This window comes from Suillus fuscotomentosus (assembly GCF_016647785.1).
Source record: "Suillus fuscotomentosus strain FC203 chromosome Unknown F5891scaffold_27, whole genome shotgun sequence".
In the NCBI taxonomy this organism is placed as follows: Eukaryota; Fungi; Basidiomycota; class Agaricomycetes; order Boletales; family Suillaceae; genus Suillus; species Suillus fuscotomentosus.
The window spans coordinates 187,500-210,586 of NW_024539539.1; the positions used below are offsets into that span (position 1 = coordinate 187,500).

Genomic DNA, 23,087 nt, shown 5'->3' on the forward strand with positions numbered 1-23,087 from the left:
AGGAAATGAGCGACAGGTCCCAGGATAATGAGAGAGGGCACTCCAAAAGTACTTATTCCTCGTCCGTTAGGTAGGTTCCTTGTATATCCTCTCGTATCGGAGCAACGTGTCTAACACGAGGCCAAGTAGTGCCAATTTAGGATTCTTCGATTCTTCGAACCTCCAGATTACGACTGACTCCAAGCAACTCGGAGCTTTAGTCAACAAGAGAGACACAAGCCTAAGGGTTGTGTGAGCAAGCGATTAGAACAGAGTGTAGCAGAATTTCAGGAGTCGGAATGATGTGATTGAGCCTAGATTGATAAGAATGGGATAGTTCGGAACCAGGTAAAGAACGTGTTAAAACTACTTTCTTAAATACTTCAAGGAAAGATGAGGAACCAAGCGGACGAAGGCGTCACAACCAAGACAAAGACGAAGAATACTGACCTTTGAAATCGTGGAGACAGCAACGATGTGATATGTAAAAGCTGATTGTGAATGATCAAAGGAGTATCACGGTTCCGAAGAAGCCAATTCGAACTTGATTCAGTTCTTAGGATGTACTAACCTTCAAGCGGAGTATGAATGTTTCAAATGGAGCGGGTAAGGAGAGGGGCGGGGCAAGGAGATAGTTGTGGCGGGCAGAGTTGAGGCGGAGCATGAACATGCAACGATGTTAGGCGACGGTGGGGGGCGCGTTGGCGGGAATTGATTGACATGACCGTTCGAAACATTGAACAGAATTTAAACTCCGCTCGGAGGTGTCGATATCCCATACTTTGTCCCAGACTACATAGCCAAAATCCCTGACATCTGGACTATATGGAGTCCGTACGGCTGCTAGTGATTGGAATTTGAAAACGTGACTCGGAATGTTCAGTAGTCCCACACTGAATTGCCAATTGATAGCCTGACCTTGCCAGCTGGCTTTGCAGATAGTATTGCAGGTACAACCACGTACGGAAGAACATATAAGTAATGATCTTCTTACTAACCCAGAGATCACACGATTTGTTTTTCCTTTGCGACTATCCTCGCTGTCACGGTTCCTGCGTTGACCCATCAGTCTCTGCCACGCCCATCGATGCGACGGCGCTGACTCGGAGAAATGTCCCCAACCGACCAATTGGCATATGCATGTGCGTGTACTCCATGGTATATACATGATGATGATTTGATTCACGGGGGCTTTACATTGGACCTTATAAACGTTTGAACCTTGACTCCGGATGCCCGCATACTCTACAGATCAACGGCCACAATGTTACCCTTGCTGGACGGCCTGCGTCTCCCCACAACTAAGGTACTACTCACGACTGAGACCTTCTCTTCTCGAGTCCTTCCACCACTCGCATGTAGCTTCGCCATAGCTTATCTTGTCCTGCTGCCCCGAACGCAGCCAGTCCGCATTGCGTTGTGGCCCATTACCGCGATCCTTGCATTTCGCGCGGCGACATCGCTAGACATGTCCATGGGGCAACCGGATCTTACCTTTCTGAATATGCAGCTGCAAGTGAGTTCATGTATTCGCATTAATTGCCACACCGTTCAACTTATCTCTCAGATATCCATGTTTTGTATTGCAGCACGTGCCCTCGATTGGACGGTGCAGGCGAAACCTTTTATTCGTATGGCTCGCCGATCGTCAACCGACGTGGCAAAGCAAAATTTAATGCTCGACACAATTGATTTGATATGCAACCCTCGAGGCTGTGGCTGGGACTGGTCGCAGGGACTGTACATCCCGCCTGAGACACATCCTACATCCTCGCGACTGGCCTTTGCTACATCCGTCCTAGTCTCTGGTCTGAAGCATTCATTTCTTTGTGGCGCGCTTCACTCTGCCGTGAAGTCGTTCTCTCCAAATACATTTGGATCTGTTGATGGTGGTACCATCTTCGACGACTCACTTCCCCCACACCTCCGTTATTTACGATCGAGCATCATCGCGACACTATGTGCATTCACCTTCTACTCATTACTCCAAGCTGGTTACGAGATCACCATAGTCATCTGCGTACTGATATTCAGGCAACATCCAGACCAGTGGCCCCCCTCATTCGACTCTCCCTGGCGCGCCACCTCTCTCAGAGAATTCTGGAGCCGTCGCTGGCATCAGTGGTTGCGTCGGACGTTCATTTTCTTCGGGGGAAACCCACTTTATCTACTCTTTGGGCGTGTCGGGGGCGTCATGGGCCCGTTTCTCGTTTCTGGGTTTCTTCACCACCTCCATGTACTCCCCTACGACCCGTCCTCGGAGATGTGGCGCATGATGCTGCCATTTGGAATGATGGGAGTTGGGATGGTCATTGAGCGTGCTGTTTCGGGGAATAAGACAGGTGGCTGGATAGGATGGATGTGGACAATGTGCTGGATGGTGTTGTGGGGGAACGTGCTGGTAGATGGGTGGGCAAGAACTGGATTGCTTGGGGGTTCGAGCGCGTTTGATAGTGCGACGCCTGTAAGGCAACCGATTGAGCGGCTGGTGAGGACGTTTGACGAGTATCTGCATGCTATTAGCAGAAAACGGTGATGGCAGAAATCTGTAGATATTCCAGTAGCTGATACTAAATTTGTGAGATACGAGAGCAGTTAGTCCAATGCAAATTTCTGAATGCTATATAGTAGATGACTTCCATCGAAATACGTAGCCAATCCCATGCAAATCGTCTGAAAATCGTCTGTATGCTCCAGCACGCTTCCTCAGTGTCGAAGACAGTAGATTTAAGCCCAAGTCATTCAAGCTTTATCAAACTATAGAGTCATCTCCGTCAAATTTAACTCTACATATTGCCACTGGAACATCAACATGGACTCAAGGTCAAGGAACGCTGTGGGCATCTGCCTGAGGAGCTGTTGGTAGAGCCGGGCCGAATGGTGAATCTCCGGGTATCCCAGATGTGCGCCATAACTTCTACCAGCAATGAGGTAGGATTGAGCTCGTTCAGCTTGGAATGGTCCACAGCAAGCTCTATCTAACAGTGGGGAGCACAAGCGCTAGAGTTAGCATCCTCGAACGATTGATGGGAGAACAGTTTATAGAGCCTCGACAGACATCCCAGCATTGTTGCAGTGCTTGTTAAAATGTGGTCTTATTTTCGCTGCTAAGCATCTGATCATACATGCGAAAGAGAGCAGACTTACACGTATACTAGCCAGAAACATCATTAACAAATCTGGGTAGACCGGCACAGAACGATGACTATGCTGTGCGGACATCCTGGGATCGGGGTATCCTCCAAGTTTGGGTGCAAGGTACGGCGGGTACGTATCACCCCTTTTCAAAACCAGTCACATGCACGTGGATCTGCTGAACTCGGCATTTCGTCTGATAAGGCTCCAAAATGTCATCTTCAGACCAGACAATCCATGATCGTATCGTTGATCAATGAGACCATGAATTGATCTATGTCTTGGCAAGAACCAACGATCCGTCAGCAAATATAGTTGTACCGAGACGACACGGTGGTTGGATGGCCGGCTGATGGCACGCAATCGCGATCACCAATTGACTCCAACCGCGTGCCGCTTCCGCGTCTCAAAAGTCCGTCAAGTAGCACGGATGGAAAAAAGGATCATGCAAATACCAAGCCCAATACATTCATGAGAACAACTTATTGACCGACGTATTACCCTCCTGGTTCTTTTTGAGCACCTTTGCAATAGCGAACTCAAAATCTTCCTGCGTAACATGCTGCCGCCGCTCTCGCAATGCGTACATACCTGCGTCCTTGATCAACAAACGCGAAGATAAAGATCGTCAATGTACGCACCTGCTTCTGTACATATACCGCGCACTTCGGCGCCTGAGCACTGGCCCATTTTCTCGGCGAGTGCTTTGAGGTCGATACCGCGTTGTAGTGACATCTAAGAACAACCATGTTCTAAGGATGTCCGCAAGATACAGAATGCAGTCATCTTACCTTGCGAGAGTGGATTTTAAGAATGCTGACACGAGCTTCTGGGCCAGGGGGAGGGAATTCGATCTTTCGGTCAATACGTCCCGGACGAAGAAGTGCAGAATCCAATATATCTATAGTGGTGCCTTCAGAAAGTCCTGATGCCTTATGAGAACCCACAGACCTATACGGTTAGTAGCCATGATAACCTTGATGTTCTTTGTAGCCTCGAAACCATCTAACTGATTGAGAAGCTCCAGCATCGTGCGCTGTACTTCCGAATCGCCACCTCCTGAACCACTGTCTCCTCGCGAACTGCCGATAGAATCAATCTCGTCCATAAATATGATACTAGGTGCATGCTCCCTGGCCATGACGAATAGCTCCCGAACCATTCTGCTTCCTTCACCGATGTACTTCTGAACGAGCTCGGAGCCTGAAACACGAATGAATTTGCAGTCGGTGTGGTGTGCGACGGCGCGAGCGAGGAGAGTCTTTCCCGTCCCAGGAGGTCCATAAAGAAGAACACCCTTGGGCTGTGCAATACCCAGAGATTCGAAGAGCTCTGGGTGTTTGACGGGCAACTCGATAACTTCCTTGATTTCCTTGATTTGCTTATCCAGACCTCCCACCATTTCGTACGTACTATCTGGGACTTTTTCCACCATCATGAGGGAGACAAGTGGGTCGACTTTGTTCGGCAATATCTTGTGAATAGTATAAGAGTCAGAACGGAGAGCCACGCGCAATGAAGCGGAAAGTTGGGACAGCTCGATCGACGGGTCGAAGTCGACTACTGCACAGTGTGTGAGCGGAACGGGATAAAGCACCATTCAAGACCCAGCACGTACTGTATTTGCCTTCAGGTTGCACCTTGACGAGGACTTTCTTCTTCCCCATAACCTTCACAATTTCTCCAACATAACTTCCAGGTTCGTGTAAAAGCTGAAGTTCCTCTCGTAGCAGACGCACTATAATTTTGTCCTATGAACGCATTCGTTGGAATCAGTACAATCCAAACGCACCTCGTGCATTCAGCGCATTCCGTTGAGCCTCCAACCGACGCAGGTTCTGTGTTTTCTGATTAATCAAAAGTTCAGCAGCCTCAATCTTGGCCTGGTAGTAAGATTGGATGCCTCCAGGGGTCTTAGGTTTCTGAACGGCGGTAGGCATTGTGAAGGAGAACGACAAAGATCTCTAGCGAACGTATTACGCGTCTTGCGCGATACAGTCACGTCACGATGATGCAGTCACATCATGTTTCTCACGCTCTGAGTTTTCTTCTGTTCACGCCGTCCTTTCAATACACTCATTAATGGTAAGAAATCTATATTCCATGGATATTTGTCCCGGCAATATTAATCAGCATTAATAGTGATGGGAGGGAAGCAAACCCTGTGTTTTCTATATGATCATTACCGCTCCAAAGCCATGAATGGTTTGGATTATTCTTGCTTCGCACCCCTTCTTGTTACGGTCAGACGTCAACAGTACTCTAGCTTTCAGTCTTTATCCCCTTTGATAATGTCTTCACTTTTCTGATAGAATGATCGAACACGAAGATCGGATTTGGTCGGGTTCATCCCTTCTCCGTTCCAGGCCCACAAAAACAGGCATTAATACATTCATTCCACAACACAAATCAGCCGATTGCGTGAGAGACGGACGATACTCACAAAGTTTCAGACTGAACGTTCTTCGGCTTGGACAGACCTGAACGGTGAAGCCCGATTACCTGCTCCCTGGTGATCCATACTGTCGAAGGTCCCAAATCTCCGCGATTTTGCTACATCACTATTGACTTCGTGGCAGACGGTGTGTTGGGCTATTGGCCCAGGTCAATGTGCACTTTTCCGGAGATCTTCTATATGGTAACTTGAGAAGCTAACAGCATTGGCCGGCGGAGTGATCCACTGCTTCGCTGTGATCCCCGACTTCAGCAACCACCGACGAGTAGAAATTCAAATGTCGGGGTGCGCAGGACCGCTGGACGAACCGTGGAAATGCGAGCCTATACAATTGTATCTCCTGAATATCTACTCCGCTCCCCGAGGATTTCATAGGCGTTCCCTACCCTGAATTGACGCCATTTCATGACTAGATTGGTCAAGACACGCTGCTGTCACCAGCGAAACTCCTCTTACTTGCCGAAAGCCACCGTACCCCAATCATGACATATGTCGTGTGTATGATTCATATCATGTACGAACCAGACTTACGAGAGCCAGAGGCCCTGAAAATTGTGCAGCCGTGATATAGTTCCCAAGAACAGAATGGACTCAGCGGCATAGCCGCGTGGAATTGCGCATCTGCAATTCCAAAGATATATTACAAGACGCTACGCTTCTGAGTGGAAAGTCCCTACCCCTTTGGACCAACTTCGCAATCAGTATCAATCCGATAGGCACCCCACCCTGCCTCATGGCTTTCAGCGCTTTCATAAACCATATTTTCTTTTCAGCGCTGCCCAGGATAGGGCCGCAGTGCGATGGGCAGTTACGAAGTGGTTCATATCTTGCTCAGGAACGCGATTGATATCCAATCGATTCCAGTAGCGGCATAATGCGTAAATGATGTCTTGAGCATCACGGTCTGAGCCGCGTCTGCGGAGAATGAGTTGATCTACCAGACTGTGGGATAGTTGTTACCTACATTGTCCAAGCCTTTAGCTTTGCCCGAACAAACTCGGACAGGGTCAAGAAAGGGATGCCTTGTAATTGCATGATAGTAGAACCATCCAATCGTCGGGGTCCATGCTCGCCAGCGGGCAGGATCTCAATCTTCAAAGCCGCTGTTATCAACGACATCGTTAAAACGTATTGAAGGATATGCTCACCTCAATGGCTGGGATGACCTGACGATATGTAGCATGCAAGCTAGGCAGACTCGGTTACAAGAAAGACCATACTAGTAGGAGACTCCTCTACCGGTTGCTCCACGGAGAGTGCGTGGTTGTGAAATGCTCACTCCCCACAATGGCCTGTCTGACTCGACGGAAGGGGTGCGTGGAGCCGCCTTCAACAATACAGAATATTTCCTGGAAAGCATGTCAGTACGAGGGTGTGCGGGCAGTAAAGACATAGTCCACGCACATCGCAACGTGGGTTATCAGAGAGCACGGCAGTGAGAATGCTTCCATAGAAGGCGTGGGCAATCGAGTGTTGACGCAGAAGTTGAGAAAGCGCAGTTGCAGCTTCCAAAAGTCTGCGGGAATCGGACATAATGGTATGGGGTGTGGAGGGGTGGGGGTGGAATGTAGTATCAAAGGGAGAACATGGTATAAAATAAAGAGAGGAAAACAGAGGTGAGGCAAAGCAAACCGAATGGGTATGTAATAGATCCGTGACCGAAGAGAGATCCTGAAAAAGAACTTCAACAGATGGCGGCCTGATCTTCATCTGATATGTTCTGCCTCATCTCAAGGTAAGTATTACTGATTGTGGGTCTGTCCTATCTGCTCAAAATGGCGAGAGCACATGCCGAGAATGAGTTTGGATGCATACTTGGGGCCCACTGGTTAGGTCTGAAATCACCTGAAGTAGAACTGAAAACGTAAAAGCCTGGAGACGTCCAGTGGACGTGATAGATCGGCTAATTTTTTAAAAAGAGCTGATAAACTAGTTAAATTTCGGAACGAAAATGTTTACACATGCCAGATTAATGCGACGCTGCTGGCGCTAGCCTCATGGTGAAATATCCGCGGAACGTGTACCGACCTGGGGGAAGAATGCGGGGTCAAATATTGGGGTCAGATGAGGGGAGGACCAGGGGCCCCGGACCTGACGACTGAGCACAGCTTATTGTCACACTTGGTGTGACAAATAAGGTTGGAGAATTTCAAATTATTATTAAAAGTAAATATCTATTTGGTAATTTTGGTTATTGTGCGAATTAATTATAACGGTTTTGTCCGAATCCATTTGGAGACTTTGACACAAATCTGCACTTGACTCCTCCATTTGCGTCTGTGAATGTATACAACTCTCAGGCGCGTGCGTACCAGCAATGTGATGCGATTGAGCCGAACATCTTCTGCTCCACAGCTCATTCCTCAATGTAGACGATATCAAAGTCACGCGCTCTGGACTTCTCCTTCTCCAACTCAGCAGCGGTCAATTCCTCACAATACATTACTCGTATCCGTCAGACATTTTCGTCTAGCCTCATGGAAGAATTTCTTTCGGCCGAAAGTTCAGGAGTCGTCCGGAATGTCTGACACTCAAGAGGAAATAGCCAAAGCTGCTATCCTTGAGAAAGTCATGAAAGGCAGGCAGCTTACAGATCTCATGTTACGCTGTACGTTTTCTCCCATTCGACCATCTCTTTTTCGTTTCTCTTTCTTGCAGCTTACGGAGGCACAGGCACTATTTTGGATCATGCGGGTACCTTGTCATTTTCTCAGCTAATCCTCTCGTTGCATGACCACACCTGTCGCTTTAGGCAATATCAAGAGCATATCAGGTCAATTTAAACGGTCTGACTTGTGCAACGAGCATCGCTTAAACGTAAGAAAGATTATGTTTGCAGTCCAGGTTCTGGGCTGGACCCTTACTAAAACTTTAATGAAGCCTCGTGATTTACGGAAGATTGATTCACGAATACCCAACCTTGTTCCTACAATTCTTATTCGCAAAGGAGCTGTTCTAGTGCGTTTCCGTGTGTAAATGTTTGTGGCCTAGTTATAACATCGATGTCCAGATTAACATACTTCACATACGGGCGTTAGTCAAGGCCGATACCGTGGTTTTGTTTGACTCTTATGGGTCCAACGATTCCCGTCTTCACTCTGTGTTCCTGTACCATCTCGAGGTCTTTTTTTCCATCAAACATTTTACGTGTATCGACTGACCCCATTCAGCATAACCTTAAGGCCCGGGGTAGCGGCGCACCTTACGAATTCAGGTAGGTTTTCCCGCAATTTGATCATTTCCGAGCTGCATTGAGGTTGTTTAGAGCAATCGAGTCAATCCTTCTCTCGGTTCTCAGCGCGCTAGAAGCCGAGATGGTGTTCATCCGTAACCTCGTAGGTGGTCTCTTGGCGGAGCTCGAGGACGATATCAATCATGACAAATTCAAACGCCTGCTGCACTACTCAAGACGTCTGGTAGCGTTCAAAAATCGCGCTAAGCTCGTACGACTTTTTTTATTGTCTTCTGCATGAGATTTTTTTCATTCCCATTCCAGGTCCAAGAGGCTCTGGAAGAAGTACTCGAACAAGGTTAGCATTGCAACTATTGTAATAGTGTGAAAATTCGAACCTATTATGTTCAAGATGATGATTTGGATGCTATGTATCTCACTGACAAGAAAAATGGCGTTCTGCGCAACATGCATGAACACGAAGAACTTGAGGTACTTCTCGAGTTTTTCTCCAAACAAGTAGAAGAAATTGCCAATGAAGCTGAAAACATCGAGGTGGATTTTTTGGCACATTGTTTTGCCGATAACCTCACCGTCCTCAACAGGCCAACGTCCAATCTACTCAGGAGATTGTAGAGCTCATCTTAGACTCTAACCGGAACGCACTACTTGCATTGGACCTTAAAGTGAGCATCTTCGTCCCACGCGAGTGAGGTAAAGCTAAGATATGTCAGGTATCTATCGGAACGATGGGAATTGGCACGGGGGCCCTGATCGCAGGTTTATTCGGCATGAACGTCAGTCACTCGTCACAAGATCTCTGATGCCCGTATTGATGCTTTTCCCCGATCCAGTTGAAAAGTCACATGGAGGAGATGCCCTATGCCTTCATGGCGATGTCCACCCTCTCGTCGGCTGTTGCACTTTTCGTAGCATGGGCCGGCCTAAGAAGGTATCATATCCGATCATTGTTGCGGACCGTAATGTTTGTTTGACCTTCGTTCACATCATAGACTCGCTCAGATACGAAAAGTCGGGCTCTCTAATCCCAAACGAGTACAAGATTTGGAAGCGCGTCCACGAATACCACTACCCTTGCGCCGGCGAAATTCAAACGGATGGTCATGATGATCAACGAAACACATGGAATGTTATCGCTGCCTTACGCCCAACTTTACTATAGACGCATCAGTCTTAGTCGTTTGTGATGCCCGCATCTAAAGGATCAGGCTGGATATTAATCGATCTACATCACGTCGCCCATCTCCGCACCTGCATGTTTGCGCCACATACCTTGGACGACGTCATATGTCTATGTCTTGTGATTAGATTATAGAACCAAAGGAAATTTCAGGGTACCAATCCTCTCGCTAAGTGGGTCCGATGCCTCGATGCAAGCCATTCCGGTGATCCCACAAGTTCTGTTGCCTGATTCCGCAAATCTTATCGGTAATTTCCAGCGAGGTCTATATGAAACCCTGCTGATAGCGACAACCTGCTCTGCACGCGTCGAGGATAGCAAAATGCCCTCACCCCTTCCTTGCGGATACAGTGATGTCGAAGCAAACGTTCATAATATTAGCACGATACATCCATCATTACAACCTGTGGATCGGGTAATTGAAATTGAAGATAACGACGCAACGTCCTAGTTCTCGAAGGAGCAAAACAAAGCTACAACATCCTCCAGTTGTATGTGTCCACGAAGTATCATGCGCAGCATGCGATAGATTGGCGATGCGGATGCATCCGTAGTGCATATGCAAATTCTACATACACGGAACATGAAGGACTAACGCATGCCAGTGGGTGTCATTGGGGGATGCACAGCCTATTCGTTCCTCGGTGGCATGTCAGGGATCAGATAATGGATGTGGTTGTGGGACAGCCCTGACATGGCATGCAGTGGGGATAGTGACTCTGTGCCGTGCGAATATGATGATTCACAAGCGGTAATCATTGACTGATTGTCTACCGCGCTATGTAAGTTGTCACGAAACTCTGATGGATCATAGTGCGGTACAGGTTTGCGAGAATTGCGGCGAACGGACACAACGCCTATCGAAGGCGGGCGCCTGCTCGAAATTGCAGCTTCAGGAGAAGGTGGGTACGCGTCCCGCCCTCGGCTAGGAGATGTGGGTGAGTGCGGAGTGGAGGCAGCTGGAGCTGGCAGTGAGAAGCGCTCGGTACGCATGTATGCGGAGCTTTCCATGGACGATCGTATTCTAGCTGCTTGCAGCTCGAAGCTTTGTTTCGAATAGTGCGCAGAGGTGATAGTATGGGTGCGACCAGCGTCACCACAGACATATGGATCTGGAAAGGAATATGAATCTTGAAGGGAGTGAACAGATATGCGGCGATTATAATGCGACAAGGGATTATGGATAGTGTCCACAGGGATCATCCCCCTGGGCGAGTGAGGGTATGTTTCTTTCTCCTCTCCGCGACTTTCGTGATATTCGTCTGAACCCTGTGGTGTTATGGTCTCTGAGACCTCCTTGCCACTATCTGCGACAATCAATATTTCACCCATCGACTCCGAATGACCGCGGGAGCAAGCAGAGTCACCATTGCCCCCCGCTGGTGACCTGGCAGCTGAGTCATTAGATTTCAGCGAGCTCCACCTTTTTCCCACGCTTTGCTTTGGCTTGCTGCCACGAGTTGGAGAGCAACATTGGCGGCAAAGGTAATATGCGATAGCCAAAACAAGAACAATCAGCCCTGCTAGACTACCAACCACGATCCCCATGATCTTGCCAACACTGAGTGTCACTGATGAGGTTTCTGCTACGGTTACAGGGCTAGTGGGTCCTGGCGATAAAGATGAGGACGAGAGCAAACAAGCCGTGTCGGATCCATTACTAATGAAAAAAGCAGCAGAAGAGGCGTTGAGCGAAGCTATAGAGGCTTGTATGGCATACCAGCCCTGTGGCTGGTCCACTTGAGGCCATATCCAGTAGTCTAAGATGGCGCTAGTGTTTGTTAAAGTCACGGAGATCTGTTTAGCAGTATTTTGGCGGCGAGTGAGATCACGCTGTGGATCGGGATCAAGAACATTGACATTCGTGATAGAGACCAAAATGTTGGGTGATGAACCGTTATAGGTCCAGGTGATGATGCCCGGAGCGCATGTCGTCATATTCTTGACAGCATGAATCGAGAACTGGTTATATGTCGACGAAGGAATTGGTGCGCTGGCCGTTGATGTCATGGCATACGAAGCAGATGAGGAGATGGTAGATGAGGTTGAAGGTGATGAAGCAGGTGAGGAAGTTAAAATAACTCCTATAAGACCAGGATCCGCAGGTACTATGGATGGCGAAGTATTGCCCACCTGCCGTTCGGCATGCTGAACAGGTTGAGCTATAACACCTGCCCGCTGACCTCCACCAGAGTAGAGCCAGCAGAACACCACCAAAGGTGGCAGCATTCTTACTCTTGTAAGAACATCCGAATATGAGATAGTCGGACCGAAGTACTCACGAGGTGACGATAAGTCCACAGGCTTTCATGCACCAGTGACGCTGGCACAAGATAATCGCCAGGACAGAACAAACTCTTAACAGCAAAGCTCTCGTCTAGGGTTCTTGATAAAGAGAGTGGTCGAATGAGTGCCAAGCTGAGAGTTGGAAAAATTGTTGCCGATTCCCCCAACAACAATTACCTGGGGAAAATGGGGACCCGTCACCGGGATTCCAGTACAGTGGATCCTGTGTATTAGAACCCAGTTTTCTCAAGCGGGTCTGTACCTCCGTTGCAATGCGTCTAACGGATGACGATGCCCCTGGACCTGCCGCATACGTTACTGTCAAGACTAAAGAAAACGAAGTAAGTAATCGATGTAGATTCAAGCTATGGAGTTTGAAGGACATGGAGCAGAGTTTTACAAAGCGTTCGTCGGTTCAATGGTCTAGTGGTTATGATTTCTGTCTTACACACAGAAGGTCCTGAGTTCGACCCTCAGTTGAACCATCATTTTTTGCACATAAAGTGCAGAACTTCTGTAATCATTTCGGGTAAATCTCTGTCTCCAAGATTATCCCGACTGTCATTAGTATTGATTACCGTTGCCGATGATATATAGATCAGATTGTCTTGACTCTATGCTCATCACACTTAGGCTCGAGTCCAGATTAAGGTTATCATCTATATATCATATTGCATTGGATGTATTGCCGTTACGCACAAACTCCTGAGAGGTGTATATGGCACCTTCCTCACCTCTGCTCTGCCATTTTGACGGTGCATATGCGCAAATGCTCCTGCGACTATTGTGTCGTTGGCAATCGTGTGCCAGTGCAGAGAGGATAGGGAATGTTTCTATTAAGTACATTACCCAATGTGAAGTCACTGTATACTTGGCTTGCAATAGAATGCGCACGGCCACCGTCCTTCACAAGTGTTGGACCGATGTGGAGAAGGAAATTGAGGTTATCAAACCTATGTAGGAGCTGCCAGTCTAAGAGCTAGGCCGCCAGTGTGAGTGTTGGACAGGAGGAACAATTCTCAAAGGTCGGGTTTCCCATAAAAATTGCCCTACTGGGCATGCTGGTCCCATTCACGAAGAATTCTATGGCGATCAAGTACATATTTCACAGCCAAAATTCGCATGCCAGATTCAAAATTTATACAAATGCGTCGGGGACTGACGCGGCCGAGCGCCATTACATACATAACAGCATATATAGAAGTATGTTATATCGTTGCGGTGGTCAGCAGACCCAGGGGCTAAGGGCGGCGGAAATGTCACACCAATACATTTCGCCTTCCGATTCCTCCCGCGAAACAGAGACACTTTGCTGAGTTCCATATTCAGATCGGCATTCTCACACTGTTACGCCGGACTGAGAGTTTGGTATATGTTTCCCTGAACGAGAGCAGTTAGTTAAGTGTAATCTCGACGGGGATAATCAAAACAAGGTAAGGGAAAGAAGAAAGTTCACCATTCACATGGACACGGAGTTAAACGTCAAGCAATGGCGCAATGGGGGATCCGTAATGAAATGGTATAAGGAAACTTAACGTATTCGTCGATGAGATGGACATGGTTGTCAGCATCAGCTGGCAGACCTGTTGTTCATGGGACCGCTGAAGAAGCATTGTGAAACACGTGAATCTTCTAATGCCTACATCCCTCTCAGCAGAAATGCGATCATGGATACGGGCCGAGTTACAATGGGACGGAACTAAACAAGGCCTAGCCATTGCCAAATTTTGACCCAGACGAAGAGTGACGGCGTCTTGGGGATTTAAACTTGATGCCAATACGAGAACACTAGAAACAGGCAAATCAGTGGGGATTAACGGGGCCAACGGATCATCTGGCGTAGCACGTGCCTGGGACTGGGGCAAAAGTGTAAAATCGAGGACCCCAAATTGCAAATCAATGAACTGCATATACATTTATTTGAGTTAGAAAGCCAAGTAAGGTCGGTCTTCAAAGGATTAACCATCAATCCTTGCTAACACACTGCCCAACCGAGAGTTTCCGGAGATGGAACGGGTATCAGGTCTTTAGTGCTTCCGCAGTATATATCACTGGGATCATTGCTTGAGAACCAACAAGGCCGTTATCATATCCTCAAAATGGTTTAGAGTCTCCAAAGCACGGCTACATAAAAATACCACTTACAAAAGCGTTGTTCCAGTTATAGATCATGCATTGCTTAGATCATACACCCCGCAAACGAATGTAGCCACGTTTCCTGGGACCTTTGCGCCCAATGCAAGGTTAGAGTGTATTTGCAATTGCAGCGAATGACGTAGAAGATTATTACAGGAATATCCAGAAGGTAAAACATACCAGAATTATCATAGGTCAAACGAGGCTAAGAGTAGCGGTTGGATTGGATTGGTGAGTGATTAAGAACACGGTGGTTTGGAATCAGGTTGATGCCATGAACTTTCGATCGCACATCTCTTGGCTCCAGCGGCCTCAATGAGTCACCCTGTCACAATTGATACCGTAAAGTATGAGATCCCCGTTCGCATTTCGGTCGTGCGTAGTCATATGCTATGACATCGCCGCTAGAGATGGAGAGAAGACACATCGCCACATGAAGGAGAAAGTCAAAATGTGTCTCGTGATTCGCGGTATTTGAACCTGCTGATTGGCTTGGTTACTGAAAAGCCTGGGCATGGAAGATAGATTACTTTCCTTCCACATGCTAGACAGCACGAGACAAAAATTTGTACATCTCCGAGGAAGCGCATCTCGTGACAGGTTGGAATCGGCTGTAGGGCGATGTACGCATCTATGGAAAGCTGCGACGGTTTAGTATGAGCACTGCCGGCATGAACTGTGTAGTCTGGATCTAATGTCAGCTCGCAACCTCGCAGATGCAAAGACTGTATCCCTTTAGGTTTTTCTGCCAACAGGAAAGCATGAGTGCATGTCTTCTGGTCCTTAAGTTGTGTTGCGCTTACCACAATTTCATGTCACGCGACAGATGAAGTGATAACCTTTGCTATCGCGCTTCCGGAGAGCACGGTATGTGAAATAGACAGGCCTTCCTGTACAGTGTAACACGTTTTTCCAACGCGTCCCTGAACGCGCTTGGAACATGAATCTTCCTTATAAGGTGAATGGGTGACTATCTGCAGGCTCAAATAGTGCCGAATGGGATGGAATAAGTAGAGCCGAATTTGCAAAACAATGTTGTGTACGTGCGATGATGCATAATGGTCTGACCAAAGGTGAGTGCCATTTCCTAGCAAATTTGATTTCCAATAAGTCAGATAGCAGCGTCATTTCATCCGAGCACCAACCGAATGGACCGTTCTTCATACTTCAAACAACAGCCTCGATTACGATAGATGTGAACCCAAATGAGAAAATCATGATGGGGACCCACATTGGGTCGAGAACAAGGGTGCAAATAAGAACACGTGTTGGGCGCGGCATATTTGTGTGTGCATGTGTAGATCTTGGTTCTTCAGCAGCTTATCATGCTATCGCAGCCATCACCGATTGCAGCTGATGGTAGCCACACATAAGTGAATTAGCCAAAGTCACTGCAACGAAAAGTAAACTTTTGGGAATATTACCATTCCTTTGTTCAATCATCTTTATGACTTCGTCTAGCGCGTTCGAACGTTTTCCTATTTTTCCCGAGTACGCGATCAGCTTCGGTACCAACTGTTGGAAGCGAGTAAAGCTGGTACTGAGCAGACGTCGGAGGAGTTGCGGTTTCCAGAGATGCTTGTGAAAGGAATGACCTTTCCAACCACAAAAATGATTTTGTCGTAGCCATCTCAAATTGCGGGTGATTTTAGGGGAAACTCCTTGCAATATCAATGCGGTTGCGAGTATTAAAAGTATATGATCCACTGCAAATGACAGGTCACGAAACAGTCGAAGCTTAACATGAGATCAGTGAACTCATGAGTTTGCTATGTTGTAACTATATGACATGGGTAAGACTTACCCGGGCACCCACCAGGGCATTACCCGCGGTCGGGCGTACCTGTGCTTGGCCCGCCGCACGATTACGGGTACAAGGACCTGCAAAACGTGGGTACACAAAAGTGTGACAGTGCTGCGTTGACCATCATCAATAGGTTATCGATGGATTATCTTTCTAAATTATACGTGATGTCAACCGCTGTGTCTCAGATTTATTGCATATTGCTTACTGTCTCCAGTGTCCACGTAGCATGGATGGCAAAACTCGTAAGTTGCGAGACTTGCAAACATCGCGAGTTTGCAACGCACTGGCATCGATTTCCCCATGGCGGACTGTGATACCCCTCCAAGCACACCATCGGGCGATGTTTTCGAGCTCGGCTCATCGGCCAAGGACATGCGCGGTCGTAATCAATTATGTCGAGAACAAAATTTTGCTTTGGTATGTCGGTTGACGATTGCCGAGCGACACGAATTGAGGGTTCTGTCGGCACAGTCCACAAAGGTGCGTGCTGCAATGCAAAACATGGATAGCTGAATGACAAGTTCAACGCGGTAGCAGTTGATGCGAATACGACGGGAACCCACCCGCAGGTCGATATCCAAAAAATCAAGTTTCGGTTGTTCCGTGCACATGTCGCCGCGCGAAATGTAAGGATCGCTGTGATAGTTTATAACACAATGCGGACTGCCTGCGTTTGGGAAAGCAGGATAAGAAAATCTGTGTCGAAGTGGTATATAAATGGTGGAAGTCCACCTGAAACAAATTTTTCCGTTGTGAGTACTACCCTAGCCGTAAGGAGAGGTAGGCGGTCTCATCGTGGTTCTCTATCGATGGAGGGAACTGGTACGATGCCGATAATCAGGCTGCATCCATGGCTTAGATGTTTATAAGTAGGTTGTATATCTGCCATGGGAACTGCAAAAGCCCAATCATATGCGACGCGATGGCTGGTGATGGAGCACATACTAGAAATGTGTCACGAAAATGTATAGAGATGACAACTAGTAGGTGCTTACTAGTCAGAGTATATATCACGATGTCACCAGAACGCAAGTTAACCAGAGAAGACCTGCAAATTCAGAAAGAGCTTCACCGATATCTAGGATACGCGACCGACGTGTACAGGATATAGCCGAGCGAGAATATATGGTTGACTGTTCGGGAGGCTGACATCGCAGGTAGAAGTGGATGATGTTGTGTCAGTTCTGGAGAGTGGATCAGTTGCTACAAAACGTCAAGTTCTTATATATCAACGACAACGGGAAACCATACATCACGGTCTCGTAGACCTCGCATAATAGAGGCATCGACAGCAGCAGTCCTTATACTGTCATCTCGTATACCCTAAACCATCGCCCACAGCAAGCACATCGTATAAATCCAACCCCCTTTCACGTGCACAAATGTCCTCTCAAATTGACTGAGCAGGGTTCCAGAGCATATTCTCGATTCCATGACGACCGTAGATGTGTCCGAACACATGAAGCACTTGGGGCTGTCTTTCCCACATACGTGCAAGTAGAGCCCGGCAATCAAGTTCAGTGAGGTCAAGATGACTGTATGAAGGACCACGAGTAATGAGAATATATATTGTATCATCTGGTGTGACAGACTAACGGATAGGACTGTCAGACAGTCAGTGGCATCCAACCGTGGGTATGAAAGGCGTCATTACCGTGCTGTGGAGTGAATGAGCTGGCAAATATTTTAAACGTACGACCGTGCACTTCAATAGTGTAAGCCTCGTCATCACAGGCGTGAATGAAAATATCACTGGGTGGTATCAGAGCACATATGTCGGTGTTTAAGTTGTGAGTGTCTGGCAGTGACATGCATATGGTGCGATCGGGAGAAGACGAATGACGTGGCAGTTATCGGCTGAGACGACTACAGCTTCAAGGCTAGATAGAGGCTAGGATTCAACTTGAACAGCTGCCATGACTAGCTAAGAGCCAGACATGCTCGTTTGAAAAGGTTCAGCTTCAATACACCCGTTTTGAATCGAGCGCAAATTAGCTAGGCGGCGCTGGCTTACTAAGTGACTAATGTTCGAGTCTATTTGTCTCTTATAGCCGACTCCTCTGCCATTAGCGAGATCGCATATTGCGAGCGGAAAGCTGTATCATCCCCAGAAAACAATCTGTCCTCTCATTATACTTTTATGAGACCAGGGAAATTTGTCATTGAGTCAGAGTCAGTTCCTTTCAACGGTTGATCAGGTATATAACCCTGTGGTGCTCCCCTGGCAAGTCTAGTTTATGGTTTTTAGGCCTCAGGTCTACCCCTTTCTGAATTGAGAGGTTTCTACGCCAGCAAAGTCCGCTCGAAACGATAAGTTAGCCAGTGCCAGCTTTACTAGCCATGTCAGACAGTCAGGCGCAGAGGTGAGTTAACTCTAGCCCTCAAAAAATTCGATTTTGCACTTCTATTATTAAATGTCTGTTTAGTCTGCGCGAACCCATTCCTCCAACACCTTCAAGGCTCCTTGCAGACCGCACTGTGATCCTTCAGAAGTATCCACTTCGAAGACCCATGTCATGGCGGCATTCTCTCGTTTCTCGACCTCTGCCGCGGCTCCATCGAATGTTCCCACTCCTTTCTCCTTCACCTAGTGATACACCTTCCGCATCTTTCTATCGCCTCTATCAATTTTTTGTCATAGACTGGACAGTCCAGTTCCGCAACGAGCTCGAATACTTTTGGACACGATCTGAGCCCGCATGGGCACTCTCGGCCCTCCCCGACCCATACCCTACTGATAAACCCAACACAGGCTCTGCCACCAACATAGACGAGGCACTTCAATACGCCATTATGGCTGGACTATGTTACATCATGGAGAAAGCATACAACCGCCTCATTATGAGAGGACTACCTCGTGACGCACCTCCCATCGTGGATGACTTTGAAGAGCTACAGGCACGCCCCAAACACCCGAGAGTGTCCCGGCGTGGGCAGAAGCGGTCGTTCCGCTTGGCGAGGTGATGGATATCCCTGACTCGGAGGGAAATGTGCCTACGGATGAGGATGCTGATGAAGATTTTTTGCGCTTTGGAGTCCGGGTTGCAACGCCTCATTGGGTTTTTGTTTGAACGGTGATCACTGCTTTGGATACGTTCACGTCCTTATCAACACGTCCTGATGTCTTTCCTTTACGATACAGCAGGACTTGCATTCCGTTGCGTTGCAGTATATATCTTGCAAAGCTCAGTCATCAAAAATCTGATAGACTTCGTAAAGATTTGGTGCTGCTGGTTCAGCTGGGATTTGGCTAGGGTGGCATCGACAACGTAAAATGTTGGATGTAGTGACTCGTAGACTTATATGATTCGATAAGGCTTAAGGCGCTCTTAAAATATTGGTACAACTGAAAGCCATAGACTGCACATATTTACTCAACTACATTTTGAGCACGCCTTGCAGGTGCGCGCCACATCAGAAAGATTATATATAACATAGACAAAGCACGAATAAGACAAAGAGAAGGAGCAAAGTAGAAAATGGAAGATATAAACGATATCGAGCATGGCCCATTGAAATCACAATGCCGTATACTTCCACATAGATTGCATCAATATCGTTCCAATATTAACGACGTACATAACAAGCCAGAGTGCAGTTACTATGAGGTAGATCGTGCTGTGGGAGCAAAAGCCCGCTATCAACATCGCTTGGGGTGAAATACATGAGGAACCAGAGGGAGCCTCGATTGATGGAACAGCTCACCAAAGATAAAACAATGTAGGGACCAGGCGACGAAGAATATGGGCGTGACTATTGATAACAGGTAGGAAAAGACGAAGTAGCCGCCCAGCTTGAGTTGCTAACCATATATAGGTCAGGTTGTGTAGCCAGTATGACAAGAATGAACTTACTTCTTGAGTCCACTGCCTATCAGTGTGTAGCCAGCGTATCATGCTTGAACCGGATGTCAATATCGCCATCATGGCGAGCATGAGCGATATAAATAGCAGACAATAGGGAGCGGGTGACGTGTAGTCAAAGTATGACACAGGAGAGGCCGTACTGACGAAAACAACACTTGTAGCGAGGAGGACAGTTGCCTTTTTGGAGTATGTCAATATGGGCTTGAGCTCGCATGGAGTTAGACAGCTTACTGTGGTGATAGTGCTGGCCAGAATAGAGCATGACCTGCTCCTAATGGTTTCGAACGCTTGGTCTGATTGCAGCGACTTCCAATGATCATCAAAGTCTGGGCGTCCAAGTGCCAAAAAACAGAGTACCCTCGTTGAAAGGGACGTGCGACGGAGGGCTTCGGGGAGGGGTTGTTCTTCGGCGAGTGCTGTTTTGTCAGTAGTCACATAAAGCTGTAAAGGCCAGGTTCAGTCATAGCACGAAAGCATTCCCATGTTTTTGGAGGATACCTTAGCGGAATAGGACGGAACCATGGCGTTGAGGACAGTGTAGATGTAGATAGGCTTCCCATACTGACAAGGAGATGCTAACACATATTATATATAATGGAAGGGGGAACACAGCACCGGTAAGCAGCTAAGCCGCTAGTAAGGGCAGTTGAGCTTGAAGTGATTACTAGACTCCTGTCTATGAGACGCGCGGGCATGATTAATGTGTTTAGGTGGGTTTGCATCAAGTTTGCATCGCCCCCTTGATAAAGTTGTAGCGCGTGAGAACTTTGGAAGTATATAAATTACTCCTACCATAATCGCATTCATAGCAGTATAAATTTGAGGCAATCAATAACGATGTCGCAGCATGAGCTTGTAGTAAAATCGTGTCCCCATCGTCATATATGAGTATTCTCATTTATGGTTGATATTATATAGCTAGTCAAGACTTTCTCCTGTGAAATGGGCGTCAAGCATTGGAGTGGGGATAACAGGGAAACTTTGTTCAAAGTTTCATCGATGCATCATGATCACCCTTGTGGCACATTCACCGCCACGGCCTCCTTAATCACTAAACTACTAAATACTAATCCTCCCAGTCCGAGCAATTGTAATATTCATATCATATTACCATCAGCGCAGCTGCCGCTCAAAGATGTTACGTTTTTTTATGTAAGGTCGAGTCATCAGCAGAGCTTTTCTCGAGTCACAGCAGCGCATTGTTCAAAAAAAGAACTATACATATAGTAAATGTTGCTTTGCTGTAGAAGTGGCGCACAGCGAGAGAGAGCCTTCCTAAAATAAATCAAAATCATTGGGCACATCCTTCGGCGTTGAAGCGCTCAGCTTTGCTGTACCAGTTGTTCAGCAAGTCAATCAAAATGCCGTTCCAGTACGAAAATAGTGTCGCTCTGGATGAACACATCGGGTATGACACGGGTGAAGCCGAAACGGTCTAGACTTTTGTTGTTTGCGACGAATGTCGTGCTCCAAGCTTGTCTTGTAATGAGCCCCATTGAAACACTTTTCTCTTGGCCCACGATAGATACGTGTATATACGCACATGTATGACTGTAATGAATCACAATGGACTTGACAGCGAGTCTCCATACAGTTGGATGTAAGCAGAGCGCCGCATGAGGGATTCCCTAGATCTAAAGTTGCTCCGAGTCCGAGCGCCTATTCCGAGTCGATCCTACGCAGTGAGTGCGCACAAGGTTAGAAGGATACAGAAGTACAAGTACATTGCTCACAACTAATGAAGTAGATGCCCATTAAATTCTCGCACTATGACCAGATCAATGGGACCGCACACCAGCACCTCAAAATTCACCCACCCCAGCTCAGAAAGATCAGGAGTCATAGAAGTAATCAGCAGAACCGACTCAGCATGTCAACATGTCAATTTATGTTGAATGAATGAATAGTGACTGGCTTCTTTCGAGATATCGATACAACATAAAATAAAAGTTAAAGGATTGTGGTAGTCACTACCGTTGCCCAGACGTATCAGGTTGTTTTTGGAATTTTCAATTTTAGTGTGAGATACTTTTATGCCGTTTGACCGTCACGTGACGTCCGGATTCGGCCGGATTTCTGGAACCCTTCTGCTTTTGGGGGTGGGCAAGTCTTTGTGTGCTGCTTTTGCATTCTTTCTCATTGCTGGCCAATGCAATCTATGTTTCGAGTTCCTTTCGACGAATGATTTGCCAAACAAATCAAATTATCTTGTCGAGTCCCACCAGCTGCGTGTGAATCCATGACAAACAAACAAATCTATGAGGAGGACAGTGCTAGTCCTAAGAGACAGAACTTTGAAGCTAGTTTGTGTGCATGTGTGTGTGGGGGTGGTGAAATGTCTGTGAGTCTTGAATGGTTGTGCCATGGATCAGTGTGTGTGTGCATGGATGGACGAGGCTTCCTCTATCAACTTGGGAAGACTGAATGCAGGTTGTGATTGTTAGTGCTGCTGTGGTCCGGTTCGGTCTGGTTCACAGAGGGTCGAGCGAGAACCAAGAACTGGACCTAGGTCCGGTTCTACCAGACTTGACGAACCTCAAACTGGACCTTGGCAAATGGTTCAGAATGGTCAGGTCTGGTCATTTTCAGGTTTGAATGTGAACCGAACCAAATTTATTTACAATGAGCAAAAAAAAAACATAGGTAGGACTTGTTGTGGTGCCGCAGTCGATGGTCTCAATATCAAGAAGTAGGAGGGCATGAAAGATGGGGCGTGGCATGAGAGAACAGGTGGGAGAGAGTTAGCATGAGAGAACGGGCACAAGAGGACAGGTACGAGAGAGCAAGCATGAGAAAATGGGTGCAAGATAATTGAAGATGAAGAAGTCACTCACCTAACACCTCAAACTCAGTGGTTTTGGTTGCCTTTGTCTTTGTTGGTGCATTGATTTTAGGGGTGGAGGTGGTGGTTTCGTGAGAGTGGGATGATGGGCTTGCAGGAGGAGTTGCACAATAAGATGTGTGGTCTGATTCGTCAGTTTGAACAGTGCATATCATGACTTACCTTGTCAATGGGCCTCTGCATTTGATGGAAATAAGTAAATCTTGAA

General features: G+C 47.2%; 7 protein-coding genes and 1 non-coding gene across 8 annotated transcripts; 4 read left to right on the top strand and 4 right to left on the bottom strand.

Moving 5' to 3' along the window:
• Positions 1-1,243: 1,243 nt before the first annotated feature.
• On the top strand, positions 1,244-2,515 carry F5891DRAFT_952216 (uncharacterized protein; the record flags this gene model as incomplete). The annotated part of the gene is made up of 2 exons (XM_041375097.1): positions 1,244-1,495; positions 1,547-2,515. 2 exons carry the CDS (start codon positions 1,244-1,246, stop codon positions 2,513-2,515), a joined length of 1,221 nt encoding a protein of 406 aa, XP_041225916.1.
• Positions 2,516-3,460: 945 nt separating this feature from the next.
• Positions 3,461-5,108, bottom strand: F5891DRAFT_1033659 (putative 26S protease regulatory subunit 6B). Its single transcript, XM_041361712.1, has 6 exons — positions 4,907-5,108; positions 4,733-4,852; positions 4,066-4,677; positions 3,906-4,015; positions 3,756-3,849; positions 3,461-3,705 (listed from the first exon to the last, which is right to left on the bottom strand). Exons 1-6 carry the CDS (start codon positions 5,052-5,054, stop codon positions 3,584-3,586), a joined length of 1,206 nt encoding a protein of 401 aa, XP_041225917.1. The 5' UTR covers positions 5,055-5,108; the 3' UTR covers positions 3,461-3,583.
• A 1,210-nt stretch (positions 5,109-6,318) lies between these two features.
• Positions 6,319-7,102, bottom strand: F5891DRAFT_952309 (uncharacterized protein; the record flags this gene model as incomplete). Its single annotated transcript, XM_041375103.1, has 5 exons — positions 6,319-6,484; positions 6,534-6,661; positions 6,718-6,757; positions 6,809-6,918; positions 6,974-7,102. The coding sequence occupies 5 exons, from the start codon at positions 7,100-7,102 to the stop codon at positions 6,319-6,321; spliced, it is 573 nt and encodes a 190-aa protein (XP_041225918.1).
• Positions 7,103-7,344: 242 nt separating this feature from the next.
• Positions 7,345-9,869, top strand: F5891DRAFT_1128559 (uncharacterized protein; the record flags this gene model as incomplete). The annotated part of the gene is made up of 14 exons (XM_041364290.1): positions 7,345-7,433; positions 7,870-8,177; positions 8,243-8,263; positions 8,322-8,386; positions 8,450-8,527; positions 8,580-8,690; positions 8,740-8,783; positions 8,835-9,012; positions 9,066-9,099; positions 9,154-9,296; positions 9,347-9,427; positions 9,476-9,538; positions 9,596-9,693; positions 9,755-9,869. 14 exons carry the CDS (start codon positions 7,345-7,347, stop codon positions 9,867-9,869), a joined length of 1,428 nt encoding a protein of 475 aa, XP_041225919.1.
• A 703-nt stretch (positions 9,870-10,572) lies between these two features.
• On the bottom strand, positions 10,573-12,717 carry F5891DRAFT_980307 (uncharacterized protein; the record flags this gene model as incomplete). The annotated part of the gene is made up of 6 exons (XM_041376989.1): positions 10,573-11,602; positions 11,663-11,935; positions 12,126-12,178; positions 12,225-12,265; positions 12,406-12,555; positions 12,681-12,717. 6 exons carry the CDS (start codon positions 12,715-12,717, stop codon positions 10,573-10,575), a joined length of 1,584 nt encoding a protein of 527 aa, XP_041225920.1.
• Positions 12,641-12,713, top strand: F5891DRAFT_t75. The gene has a single exon. It is a non-coding gene; the product is annotated as a tRNA-Val (tRNA).
• Positions 12,718-18,511: 5,794 nt separating the features above from the next.
• On the top strand, positions 18,512-19,242 carry F5891DRAFT_1128561 (uncharacterized protein; the record flags this gene model as incomplete). The annotated part of the gene is made up of 3 exons (XM_041364291.1): positions 18,512-18,534; positions 18,598-19,090; positions 19,132-19,242. The coding sequence occupies 3 exons, from the start codon at positions 18,512-18,514 to the stop codon at positions 19,240-19,242; spliced, it is 627 nt and encodes a 208-aa protein (XP_041225921.1).
• A 304-nt stretch (positions 19,243-19,546) lies between these two features.
• F5891DRAFT_312150 (uncharacterized protein) lies at positions 19,547-20,710 on the bottom strand. The gene is made up of 5 exons (XM_041371303.1): positions 20,536-20,710; positions 20,269-20,478; positions 20,026-20,214; positions 19,877-19,973; positions 19,547-19,820 (listed from the first exon to the last, which is right to left on the bottom strand). The coding sequence occupies exons 1-5, from the start codon at positions 20,557-20,559 to the stop codon at positions 19,690-19,692; spliced, it is 651 nt and encodes a 216-aa protein (XP_041225922.1). The 5' UTR covers positions 20,560-20,710; the 3' UTR covers positions 19,547-19,689.
• Between the last annotated feature and the right edge of the window lie 2,377 nt (positions 20,711-23,087).

Excerpts from the sequence above, each read along its gene's own strand:
- F5891DRAFT_1033659 (XM_041361712.1), bottom strand. The coding sequence starts at position 5,054 with ATGCCTACCGCCGTTCAGAAACCTAAGACCCCTGGAGGCATCCAATCT. Across the intron at positions 4,678-4,732 it reads GCAACCTGAAGGCAAATACA|TAGTCGACTTCGACCCGTCG; the intron begins GTACGTGCTGGG and ends CACACTGTGCAG. Across the intron at positions 3,850-3,905 it reads TTAAAATCCACTCTCGCAAG|ATGTCACTACAACGCGGTAT; the intron begins GTAAGATGACTG and ends GGTTGTTCTTAG.
- F5891DRAFT_312150 (XM_041371303.1), bottom strand. The coding sequence starts at position 20,559 with ATGGTTCCGTCCTATTCCGCTAAG. Across the intron at positions 20,215-20,268 it reads TGGCCAGCACTATCACCACA|GCAACTGTCCTCCTCGCTAC; the intron begins GTAAGCTGTCTA and ends TACTCCAAAAAG. Across the intron at positions 19,974-20,025 it reads ATAGGCAGTGGACTCAAGAA|CAACTCAAGCTGGGCGGCTA; the intron begins GTAAGTTCATTC and ends ATATATGGTTAG.